The 12450-nt window shown below is 46.5% G+C and overlaps 1 protein-coding gene across 1 annotated transcript in view; it reads right to left on the bottom strand.

Moving 5' to 3' along the window:
- Positions 1–1592: 1592 nt before the first annotated feature.
- Positions 1593–12450, bottom strand: part of LOC147093056 (NACHT, LRR and PYD domains-containing protein 3-like) — a 45553-nt gene continuing 34695 nt past the window's right edge. The window contains exon 5 of the mRNA XM_085976378.1: positions 1593–3400. Within this exon, the coding sequence (XP_085832504.1) occupies positions 1593–3400 (1808 nt within the window). The remainder of the gene's footprint in view (positions 3401–12450) is intronic.

Here is a 12450-nt window from a genome sequence, read left to right as displayed (position 1 = left end):
CAACTGCTGCTGTAAAATCCGCCCCCCGGATTTTATATATCAAGGAGATTTGATTCTGTCCCATTACAATTTTAAATGTCCCTGTACTCCTAGTTTATAGGGCAGGGGAGTCTCTCACTTGTTCCCCATTAAACAGGCCCTTCATTTATTTCAGGTGTAACTGTCCCGACAGTTTTTGGGGAATTTTCGGAGTTCCCTTCCCGAGCAGGGCCTCACACACAAGGGTGGGAATATGGGAAATTCCCCTGGTTCACTGCCCCCGGTTTATCCAGGAACTGCCCACTGTGTGCATAGCCCCACCACTGGCCGGGTCTAATACCCCACAACACGTTAGATTGGAACGTTTTTACGGGCAGATTTAAGGTCTTGAAATAATTCTCAATACCCCAAAACTCCCAATCCTGGAAACTTCTCACTCGAGAAGACACAGCCTCCATGGTATTGGGTTAAAAATCGAACTGTTAGTGATTTATACTCGGGTTTCTCTCCTGTTTCTAGTTGAAATGGTGGATGTGGAAAACATTTTAAATTAATTTTATATTTACTGCTGGATTGTATTTTGTTTACTTTCTGCTTTCCAGGCGTATTAAATATGATTTGATGGCGAAGATATTCCGATCCCTACAGGTGGGTACATGCTGTGTACCCACCCGTAGTGTCCTCGGAAATGCCGGTTTCAGGCATGCACAGCACATGCGCTGAATACCAGCATTTCTGATCTGTCAAGAATTCTCCTGACAGATCCTTTGCCTGCCCTGGAGAAGTGCCTCTGTGGGCACATAGATCCGTTTTTTGGAGACCCTCCGCCCGCAGAAAATCATTACAATTCTTACGCCTGGTAAAAGCGTAAGGCCTGCTTTTACCAGGATAATAGTGGAAAAAGTTTTTTTTTTAATGTTTTCACTGATTTATCATTTAAAAATACTTTTTAAAAAAAGGTAAGTTTATTTTTAGCCCCGTTAAAATCTTTAATTAATTTTTTGTTTAAAATATTTAACTTATTGTAATTTCAAGTCATTTTAAAAATGTGATTTTTTTTTAAAAGTGTATAAATTTTACTATGTTTTGAGGTGATCTCCATTCATATATTTGACAGTTCTTCCTTTCAAGTGTATGAAAGGAGATTCCCTTCTTTGATTGGCTCCCCATGGCCCACGTGATCCCAGGGATGCTGCGAAATGCCTGCGTCTCTGGGATACATGAGCCCTGCGCACTTGGAGTTTGGATAGGCCCAGGATCGGAAGTGTGTGCGTCCCGAGAACCCTCAGGTAAGAGTGCAGATTTTTCCAGATCGCAGGCCTCCGCATGCGGGAGGCCTGCGATCAGAAAATCCGGGCCATTGTAATTCAATTATTAGACCATTTCAGTGACTTGTATTTGCTCATCTGAAATGACTTTAAAATCCCTAGCTTTCCATGAGGATCAGTTCTATATTTTCCCGCCCTCAGGGAATTACCAACCGATCCTCTTATTATTGGTCATATTTTGTTGAATCTGGTTTATCTGAACTGTTTGTTACCCTTAATTACGGAGAAACAACACCATCCGTGACTATTCTACAATTCACCCAACAGTTCAAGACAAATAAACAGTTACCTCAACTCTCGGCATTTGTGCAGTACGTGTCCGAGCCGCTGGAGGCCTTCACACTGAATGTAGCAGTTCACTAGATTGAGGTGTTTTATTGTATCACAGAGTCCAATGACATGAGACAGGACCGCACAGTCAATTGGGGTCAGTCGCAAGCCATTAAATGTAAGTCTTTCCACAGTTCCCACTGTGGCCCGATTTAGCGCTGTATTCTGAGACTCAAACAGATAGTGCAACGTTTTCAGGAAGTCCCTTTTACCAGTTGCTCTCGCTGTATTTCCAATCTTTCCTTCAAATTTCTCCTTTACCCAGTCAATCACTCGGCAGGTGGTTTGATGAAGAAATGGACCCAGAAACTCCTCCAGTGGCCGATCTGACTTTAAGGAGGAGAGACCAGCAACAAAACGGAGAAATATCTCAAATCGCCCATTTTCTTTGCTGTGGGCTTCGCTGAGGATTTTCTGGATGTCCCCAGGATCTGGAGTCAGGAATTGTGCGAGTGCGGCTACAAACTCTTGGATGGTGAGGTGCGGGAGTGTGTACACCACGCTCTGGACAGAATCATCTCTCTCCAAAAGTTCCATCATAAACCCAGACAGGAACTGGGAAGGTTGCAGATTGTACTTGATCAAATCATCATTTCTAAACACAACCTTCTTCTCGGAGACTCCTGTGAAGGCCATCTCACCAAGCTTCAGTAACACATCACGGGGGCTTTCAATTTCTCGGCCGTGGTTTTTCAGAATGTTGTAAATATAGTAGGAATATAGTTGGGTGATGGTCTTGGGAACTCGCTGCTTTTTCCTGTCTCTTTGTGTAAAGAAGGGGCCCAGTGACAGGCCAAGGATCCAGCAGTAGGAAGGGTTGTAGCACATGGTGTACAGGATCTCGTTCTCCTCCACGTGTTTGAAAACAGCTGCTGCCACCGTCTGATCTTCAAAAAACTTGTTGAAATAATCCTTCCGTTCTTCGCCAACAAATCCCATGATTTCAGCCCAGACACTGAGCTCAACATTTTCCAATAAATGTAATGCAGTGGGGCGGCTGGTCACTAGCACTGAACATCCCGGGAGCAGCTTGTGCTGTATTAAACTGTACACAATGTCAGACACTTCACACCAGTCTTCGGGATCTGTGCACATGTGCTGAGGTTCTGTATTCCTCCGATTGTCAGCAAAATCGATCCCGTCCTTGAATTCATCCAAACCATCGAATATAAACAGCAATCCCTCTGGGTTCTTCCAGAGCTCCCTAAGAATATTCCCAAAGTAAGGATACAGATCCAGTATCAGATTCCTCAGGTTTATTCTACAGTTAACAGCATTCAAATCCCGGAATTTGAAACTGAAAACAAATTGAAAGTGCGGGTATATTTTCCCAGTGGCCCAGTCATGAACAATCTTTTGTACCATTGTTGCTTTTCCAATCCCTGGGACTCCGCTCACTGCTGCTGAACTCCCCTGCACTTCACTCACTGCTGCTGAGCTCCAAGATTTGGATCGCCGGAAGAATTGATTCATTTTCTGGAGCAATCGGCATCTCCGGGAGAAACTGCTCTTGAACAATTGGTCAGTTCGGATTTTTTCAAGCTCTCTCCGTAGGTGTTTCTCTCTCCACTCTTCATGATCTTGGCCTCTTGCCAGCAGTTCATGTTCTACAAGTTTCCTATCTCGAAAAGTAGAAATGACCATTAGCTCAGTGTATCGATCAGCCAGCTGGAAACTCTTAACCTTCTCCTTTATTAGGATAATGTTCACTCTCAGAGTTTCAATTTGTACCCGGAGTATTTCCTTATGTTTCTGTTGAACATCTTTAATTAGAACAGACAGAAATTTCTTCTCAATATCAACACAAATTGGAAATAGCACTTTGCAATTCAGTAAGCTTACAAACGATTTATTTCACAGCTTCATTGGAGGCGTGGAGAGAATATGAAATCAAGTGAGTGAGAAATGTGGTTGAAAGACAATGTTGGCTCAGAAATGTTTCAGATGCTCACTTGATTTTACTATTTATGCAATTTGGACATTTCCCTGAAGGTGCTAGTTTCCCTATGATGGTTAATATTATCAGCCCTACCAGCGCTATGAACATCTCATTAAAAATCAATCATGATTCTGGTTAGAAAACAGTGGTGGTTCTAATGCTAAATGTATGAATAGTGCATAGAATAGTGGAACGCTGGCATCTCGAACAGTGGATGCTGATTCGCTGAATTCCTTCAACCTAGATCTGGACAGCTCTCTCGCTGAGCTGGACATCACCTCTTACAAAAGATAGATACTGCGGGGAATGTAATGCCACAGTGATCTGCTGGAACATGTCCAAACGCCTAGGAGAAGAAATTCCCAGATATCCCCCACCCCCAATTAGTTTAGGTTTTTACCTGGTTTTCTGCTTCTCCCTGGAGATCACTGTGTCTAATAGGTGGAGGGTGTATATAATTTACACAAAGTATCACAATTCTGTGGCTCAGGCGTGGTGGACCAAAGGGTCTTTACCTGTCCGCCATTGTTCATATGTTCCTTGGAACTGTTTTCATCGAGTACATAAGTGAAACTGTTTCCAGTGGCAGACGGGTCGGTAACTAGAGGACACACATTTAAGGTGATTGGCAAAAGAACCAAAGGCGAGGTGACTAATTTGCTGACGCAGCGATTTTTGGTGATCTGGAATTAATTTCCTGAAACAGTGGTGGAAGCAGATTTAATAATTACTTTTAAAAGTGAATTGGATAAATACTTGAAGGGAAAATAATTGCAGGTCTATGGGGAAAGGGCAGGGAAGTGGGCCTAATTGAATAGCTTTACCAGAGAGTCGGCACAGGCAAGATGGAGCAAATGGTCCTCTTATTTGTTGTATCATTCTATGAGTTGGTGTATTCTGTTCAATGGGAGAGGAGCAGATTGCAAATATATCAGAGATCCACTGTAATTTTATCAGATCTTACACAGATTATCTGTGGTACTTTGTTCAGTGAAAGAGGAGCAGACTGTGAATGGACAGAAGTTCCACTCTGTGTCCTTTTTGACCCTAATCTGAGCTTCCCAGCCCATATCCCCTCCACCACGAAGATCACCTTCATAATATCGCCTCTGTATGCCCCAGCTCATCTGCTGCTCAAACCTTAAACAAAGCATTGTTACCTCCGGTCTGGTCTATTCCAAGGCTCTATTGTAATCCTACAGCGTTTGTTACCTCCTGTCTGGTCTATTCCAAGGCTCTATTTTAGTCCTACAATGTTGCAAACTCTATAAACTTGAGCTCATCTAAAATCCTGCTGCTCGTATCCACACTCGCACCAACCTCGTTCACCCATCACCCCCGTGCTCACTGAACTACGTTGCCTCACAGTTCAGAAACTCTTCGATTTAAATATTCTCATTCTTGTTTTCAAATCACTCAATGGTATTGTCAGCACCATATCTCTGTAACCTTCTCCAGCATTACAACCAACAGAGATCTCTGTGCACCTCCTGTTCTGGGCTCTTGTGCACCCCAAATTGCCATCCATCCAACATTGGCGGCCGTGCCGTCAGATTCCTCGGCCCTGAGTTCCCCATTACCTCCTTAACTGTTCCTTCTCTTAATATAAGCTCCAGTGTTATTGTATCAGGACTCGGGCAGATGCTCTGCTTTATTGTGTGCAGAGAGAAGGGCAGATTGTTTGTGTTTCAGGGATCATGCAGGTTAACTGGGGTATTACCTGCACTGCTATCGTTACCCGATCACAGGCAAAGTTTACTACTATTATGAATGAGGGGAATCAGATAGTTGATTTACGTTAACAAGAGTTTAGGATGAGGGTGTTAAGATGTATTGTGTTTGGACATGAGACTCAGGTATTTAAATGGAATTCACAACATTAGTGCAGGAAACAGTTTCACAATTACCAAACAATTAATAATGGAGAAAATTGAATGTCAGAAGTAAGAAGTGAAATCAGGGATATGTGTTCGCCCAAAGACTAAATATAGTGAGGGACTAGTTACTGGGGAAGGACACTAAAGGTGCAATATAAGCGGGGTTTACATACAATTAAAGATGTGTCTGTGTCTGCGTATACACTAAGAGGAAGGGTAGGTGGGATCATCTCTGCTAAAGAGAGAGAATAATTTGGCCAAAGGTAATTTTCCTGACCCTACTCATCCACAGCTGCTGGACCTGGGGGAGAGCAGTGACCGAGGTAGAGCATAACAGCGGCGGCAGCAGCGAGGCCCGACCACAGCGGCTGGACCTGGGAGAGAGCAGTGACCGAGGCGCAGCATAACAGCGGCAGCAGCAGCGAGGCCCGACCACAGCGGCTGGACCTGGGGGAGAGCAGCGACTGAGGCAGAGCATAAAAGCGGCAGCAGCAGCGAGGCCTGTCCACAGTGGCTGGACCTGGGGGAGAGCAGTGACCGAGGCGGAGCATAAAAGCGGTGGCAGCAGCAAGGCCCGACCACAGCGGCTGGACCTGGGGGAGAGCAGCAACCGAGGCGGAGCATAAAAGCTGTGGCAGAAGCGAGGCCCGACCACAGCGGCTGGACCTGGGGGAGAGCAGCGACCGAGCCGGAGCATAAAAGTGGCGGCAGCAGCGTGGCCGGACCACAGTGGCTGGACCTGGGGGACAGCAGTGACCGAGGCAGAGCATAAAAGCGGCGGCAGCAGCGAGGCCCGACCAGAGCGGCTGGACCTGGGGGAGAGCAGTGACCGAGGTGGAGCATAAAAGCAGCAGCAGCAGCGAGGCCCGACCAAAGCGGCTGGATCTGGGGGAGAGCAGTGACCGAGGCGGAGCAGAAAAGCGGCGGCAGCAGCGAGGCATACCAACCCAGCAGCGGGGAGAGAGGTAAAAAGTAATCAGAGTGTGACGTCACCAGGGAGAAGGTAATTTATTGGTTGGTGAGTATTTCTCTATTTTTTAAACTTTAACTCTGGTTTATAGTTGCTAAGATCTTTCTGGTGTAGCGGAGACTGTTGGTAAACCATACAAGCGCCCTAGTGTATATCTTTAATTGGTGGTATTGAATTAATTTAAATTAATTAAAGGGTAAGTCATGTCAGGACAGCCCAGCCCCGTGTTATGCTCCTCTTGCTCTATGTGGGAATTCAGGGACGCTGCCTGTGTCCCTGACGACCATGTGTGCCAGAAATGTATCCAGCTGCAGCTACTAGTACTACATTGCGGCGCTGGAGCTGCGGATGGATGAGCTTTGGAGCATTCACGATGCTGAGAGGGTCGTGAGTAGCACATTTAGTGAGTTGGTCACACCGCAGGTAAGGGCTGCACAGGCAGAAGGGAAATGGGTGACCATCAAGCGGAGCAGTAGAAGCAGGCAGGTAGTACAGGGGTCCCCTGTGGACATCCCGCTCTCAAACAGGTATACCGATTTGGATACTGTTGAGGGGGATGACTTACCAGAGGAAGGCAGCAGCAGCCAACTTCCTGGCACCAGGGGTGCTTCTGCTGCTCAGGAAGGGAGGAAAAAGAGTGGGAGAGCAATAGTGGTCGGGGATTCTATCGTAAGGGGAACAAATAGGCGTTTCTGTGGCCGTAGACGTGACTCCAGGATGGTTTGTTGCCTCCCTGGTGCCAGGGTCAAGGGTGTCATTAAACCGCTGCAGGGCATTCTGAAGGGGGAGGGTGAACAGTCAGAGGTCGTGGTTCACACTGGGGCCAATGACATGGGTAGGAAGAGGGATGAGGTCCTGCAGCAAGAATTTAGGGAGCTGGGCAGCAGACTAAAGAGCAGGACCTCAAAGGTTGTAATCTCTGGATTACTCCCAGTGCCACGAGCTAGTGAGTATAGGAATAGGAGGATAGAGCAGATGAATGCGTGGCTAAAGATTTGGTGCAGGAGGGAGGGCTTTAGTTTCCTGGATCACTGGGCCTGCTTCTGGGGAAGGTGGGACTTGTACAAGTCGAACGGGTTGCAGCTGAACCAGAGCGGGCAAATATCCTTGCGGATGGGTTTGCTAGCACAGTTCGGGGGGGTTTAAACTAACTTGGCAGGGGGATGGGATACAGAGTGGAGCTATAATAGGGGGTGATGTACAGCAAAGTATAGAGGAAAAAATAAGTCAGACTGGAAGGCAGAGCAAATATGTAACGGCACAAGGGAGTAGGGCAAGGCTAAATGTCATGTTTTTTAATGCAAGGAGTCTTACGAATAAGGTGGATGAACTGAAGGTGTTGATGAACACATGGGAGTATGATATTGTTGCTATCGCGGATACATGTTTGAGGGAGGGGCAAGACTAGCAGCTCAATATTCCGAGGTATAGAATCTTCAGGCGAGATGGGGGGGGTGTGGGGAAAGAGGAGGGGGTGTCGCAATATTAATTAAGGAAACAATTACTGCTGTAAGGAGGGATGATATATTAGCAGATTCCTCTAATGAGGCCATATGGGTTGAACTTAAAAACAAAAAGGTGGCTAGCACTTTGCTGGGAGTGTACTGCAGGCCTCAAACGGCCAGGGGGAGATAGAAGAACAGATATGCAGGCAAATCTCAGAGAAGTGTGCAAATAATAGGGTAATTATAGTGGGGGATTTCAACTTCCCCAATATTAACTGGGATAGTCAGAGTGTGAAAGGCTTAGAGGGTGCAGAATTCTTAAAGTGCATCCAGGAGAGTTTTTTGAGCCAGCATGTAGAAAGTCCTACAAGAGAGGGGGCGGTACTGGACCTAATTCTAGGGAATGTGGCCGGGCAAGTGGTAGAAGTGTTAGTAGGTGAGCACATTGGTGACAGTGACCATAATTCGGTGAGATTTAAGGTAGTCATGGAAAAGGACAAGGATGGACCAGAAATAAATGTTCTAAATTGGGGGAAGGCCGATTTTAATATGATAAGGCAGGCTCTGACAATGTGGACTGGGATCAGCTACTTGAAGGAAAATCCACATCGTAGCAATGGGAGTCTTTCAGAAAGGAAATTGAGAGAGTACAATGGCAACATGTAAAGGTCAAGGGTGGGACCAACAAGCCCAGGGAACCTTGGATGTCAAGGGATATACGAGAATGGATTAGGAAAAAAAGGGGAGCTTTTGGCAGATACAAAGGACTAAAGACAGAGGAAGACCTAGAAGAGTATAAAAAGTGCAGGGGGATACTAACAAAAGAAATTAGGCGAGCTAGGAGGGGCCATGAAATAACACTGGCGAGCAAAATAAAGGAAAATCCTAAGGTATTTTATAAGTATATTAAGGGCAAGAGGATAACTAGGGAAAAAGTAGGGCCCGTTAGGGACAAAAGTGGCAAACTGTGTGTAGAGCCAGAGGATTTAGGTGGGGTTTTAAATGAATTTTTTGCATCTGTGTTCACTATGGAGAAGGACGATGTGGACATAGAAATCGGGCAGGGGGACTGTGATATACTTGAACATATTAGCATCGAGAGGGAGGAGGTACTAGCGGTTTTAGCAGGCTTAAAAGTGGATAAATCCCCAGGCCCGGACGAGATGTATCCCAGGCTACTATGTGAGGCAAAGGAGGAGATTGCAGGGGCTCTGACACAAATTTTCAGAACCTCTCTGGCCACAGGGGATGTGCCAGAGGACTGGAGAACAGCTAACGTAGTACCATTATTCAAGAAGGGTAGTAGGGATAAACCAGGGAATTACAGGCCAGTGAGCCTAACATCAGTGGTAGGGAAATTATTGCAAAAACTTCTGAGGGACAGAATTGGTCTCCACTTGGAGAGGCAGGGATTAATTAGGGATAGCCAGCATGGCTTTGTCAAGGGAAGATCATGTTTGACCAATTTGATTGAATTTTTGGAGGGGGTGACTGGATGTGTGGATGAGGGTAGTGCAGTGGATGTGGATTACATAGATTTCAGTAAGGATTTTGATAAAGTCCCACATAGGAGACTGGTCAGGAAGGTAAGAGCCCATGGGATCCAGAGTGCCTTGGCAGATTGGATCCAAAACTGGCTTAGTGGCAGAAGGCAGAGGGTGATGGTGGAAGGTTGTTTTTGTGACTGGAAGCCTGTGTCCAGTGGGGTACCGCAGGGATCGGGGCTGGGTCCCTTGCTGTTTGTTGTCTACATTAATGATTTGGATGTGAATGTAAAAGGTATGATCAGTAAGTTTGCCGATGACACAAAAATTGTTGGGGTGGTAATTAGCGAGGCGGGAAGCCTCAGGCTACAGGACGATATAGATGGGTTGGTCAGATGGGCGAAACAGTGGCAAATGGAATTTAACCCTGAAAAGTGTGAGGTGATACATTTTGGACGGACTAACAAGGCAATGGAATACACAATGAATGGTAAGACCCTAGGAAAGTCAGAGGATCAGAGGGACCTTGGTGTGCATGTACATAGATCCCTGAAGGTAGCAGAACAGGTGGATAAGGTGGTTAAAAAGGGTTATGGGATGCTTGCCTTCATTAGCCGAAGCATAGAATATAAGAGCAGGGAGGTTATGATGGAGCTGTACAAAACGCTGGTAAGGCCACAGCTGGAGTACTGTGTGCAGTTCTGGTCGCCACACTATAGGAAGGATGTGATTGCTTTGGAGAGGGTGCAGAGGAGATTTACCAGGATGTTACCTGGGCTGGAGCGCTTCAGCTATGAAGAAAGACTGGACAGGCTGGGTTGTTTTCCTTGGAGCAGAGAAGGCTGAGGGGGGAACTGATTGAGGTATATAAAATTATGAGGGGCATAGATAGGGTGGATAGAAAGGAACTTTTCCCCTTAGTAGAGGGGTCAATAACAAGGAGGCATAGATTCAAGGTAAGGGGCAGGAGGTTTAGAGGGGATTTGAGGAAAAACTTTTTCACCCAGAGGGTGGTTGGAATCTGGAACCCACTGCCTGAAAGGGTGGTAGAGGCAGGAACCCTCACAACATTCAAGAATTTTTGGATGAGCACTTGAAATGCCATAGCATACAGGGCTACGGACCAAATGCTGGAAAATGGGATTAGATTAGATAGGGCTTGATGGCGGGCGCGGACGCGATGGGCCGAAGGGCCTCTTTCTGTGCTGTATAACTCTACGACTCTATGACTCTATATTACATCTGCTTCATAAATTATGAAATATTTTGCAGCAGATTTATGCATACATTCATTACAATTGTTTTTATAACAATCCTGTCATATCTCTGATTGGAATTAGAAATAGAACTGTCACCCACTTCACTCAGTGTAACACAGAAGCAAAATACTGCGGATGCTGGAAATCTGAATTAAAAACAGAAAATGCTGGAAATACTCAAAAGGTTGGGCAGCATCTGTAGAAAGAGAAACAGAGTTAAAGTTTTTTGATTTTTTTATTCATTTCTGGGATGTTGTCGCCGCTGGTAAGGCCAGCATCTATTGCCCATCCCTAATTGCCCTCGAGAAGATGGTGGTGAGCCACCTGCTTGAACCGTTGCAGTCCGTGTGGTGAAAGTACTCGCACATTGATGACAGGTAGGGAGTTCCAGGGTTTTGACCCAGCGACGATGAAGAATTGGCGATTTTTTCTAAGCCAGGATGGTGTGTGACTTGGAGGTGAACATGCAGTGTTCCCATGCACCTGATGCTCTTGTCCTTCTATGTGGAAGAGGTCGCAGATTTGGGAGGTGCTGTCGAAAAATCCTTGGCGAGTTGCGGCAGTGCATCTTTTAGATGGTACACACTGCAGCCACGGTACACTGGTGGTGGAGGGGGTGACGGTTCAAGGTGGTGGATGGGATGCCAATCAAGCGGGCTGCTTTGTCCTGGATGGTATTGAGCTTCCTGAGTGCTGTTGGAGCTGTACTCATCCAGGCTAGTGGAGAGTATTCCATCAAACTCCTTACTTGTGCCTTGTGGATGGTTAAAAGGCGGGAGGTGAGACAATCACCGCAGAATACCCAAGCCCTGACCTGCTCTTGTTGGCACAGTATTTATGTGGCTGGTCCCGTTAAGTTTCTAGTCAATGGTGACCCCCAGGATGTTGATTGTGGGGGACTCAGTGATGGTAATGCTGTTGAATGTCAAGAGGAGGTGGTGAGACTCTCACTTGTTGGAGAAAGTGATTGCCTGGTAATTGTTTGGCACAAATGTTACCTGCCACTTATCAGCCCAAGCATGAACGTTATCCAGGTCTTGTTGCATGCGGGCATTTTTTTATTTTTTTTATTTTTTTTATTCATTGATGGGATTTGGCCTTCGCTGGCTAGGCCTGCATTTAGTGCCCATCCCTAACTGCCCTTGAGAAGATGGTGGTGAGCCGCCTTCTTGAACCGCTGCAGTCTATATTGTGTAGGTACACCCACAATGCTGTTAGGAAGGGAGTTCCAGGATTTTGGCCCAGCGACACTGAAGGAACGGCGATACAGGTCCAAGTCAGGATGGTGTGCGGCTTGGAGGTGAACTTGTAGGTGTTGTTTTCCCATGCGTCAGCTGCCCTTGTCCTTCCAAGTGGTAGAGGTCGCGGGTTTGGAAGGTGCTGTTGAAGGAGCTTTGGCGAGTTGCTGCAGTGCATCTTGTAGATGGTACACACTGCAGCCACAGTGCGCCGGTGGTGGAGGGAGTGAATGTTGAAGGTGGTGGATGGAGTGCCAATCAAGCGGGCTGCTTTATCCTGAATGGTGTCGAGCTTCTTGAGTGTTGTTGGAGCTGCACTCATCCCGGCAACTGGAGAGTATTCCATCACACTCCTGACTTGTGCCTTGTAGATGGTGGAAAGGCTTTGGGGAGTCGGGAGGTGAGACACTCGCCGCAGAAGTCCCAGACTCTGGCCTGCTCTTGTAGCCACAGTATTTATATGGCTGGTCCAGTTCAGTTTCTGATCAATGGTAACCCCCAGGATGTTGATAGTGGGGGGTTCAGCGATGGTAATGCCATTGAATGTCAAGGGGAGATGGTTTGAGTCTCGCTTGTTGGAGATGGTCATTGCCTGGCACTT

This window comes from Somniosus microcephalus, unplaced genomic scaffold (genome assembly GCF_052327205.1).
Source record: "Somniosus microcephalus isolate GS21.2 unplaced genomic scaffold, FLI_Smic_1.0 unresolved_chr2, whole genome shotgun sequence".
NCBI lineage: Eukaryota > Metazoa > Chordata > Chondrichthyes > Squaliformes > Somniosidae > Somniosus > Somniosus microcephalus.
Note: the sequence above shows the minus strand (reverse complement) of the source record. Positions and strands in the feature narration are given on the sequence as shown.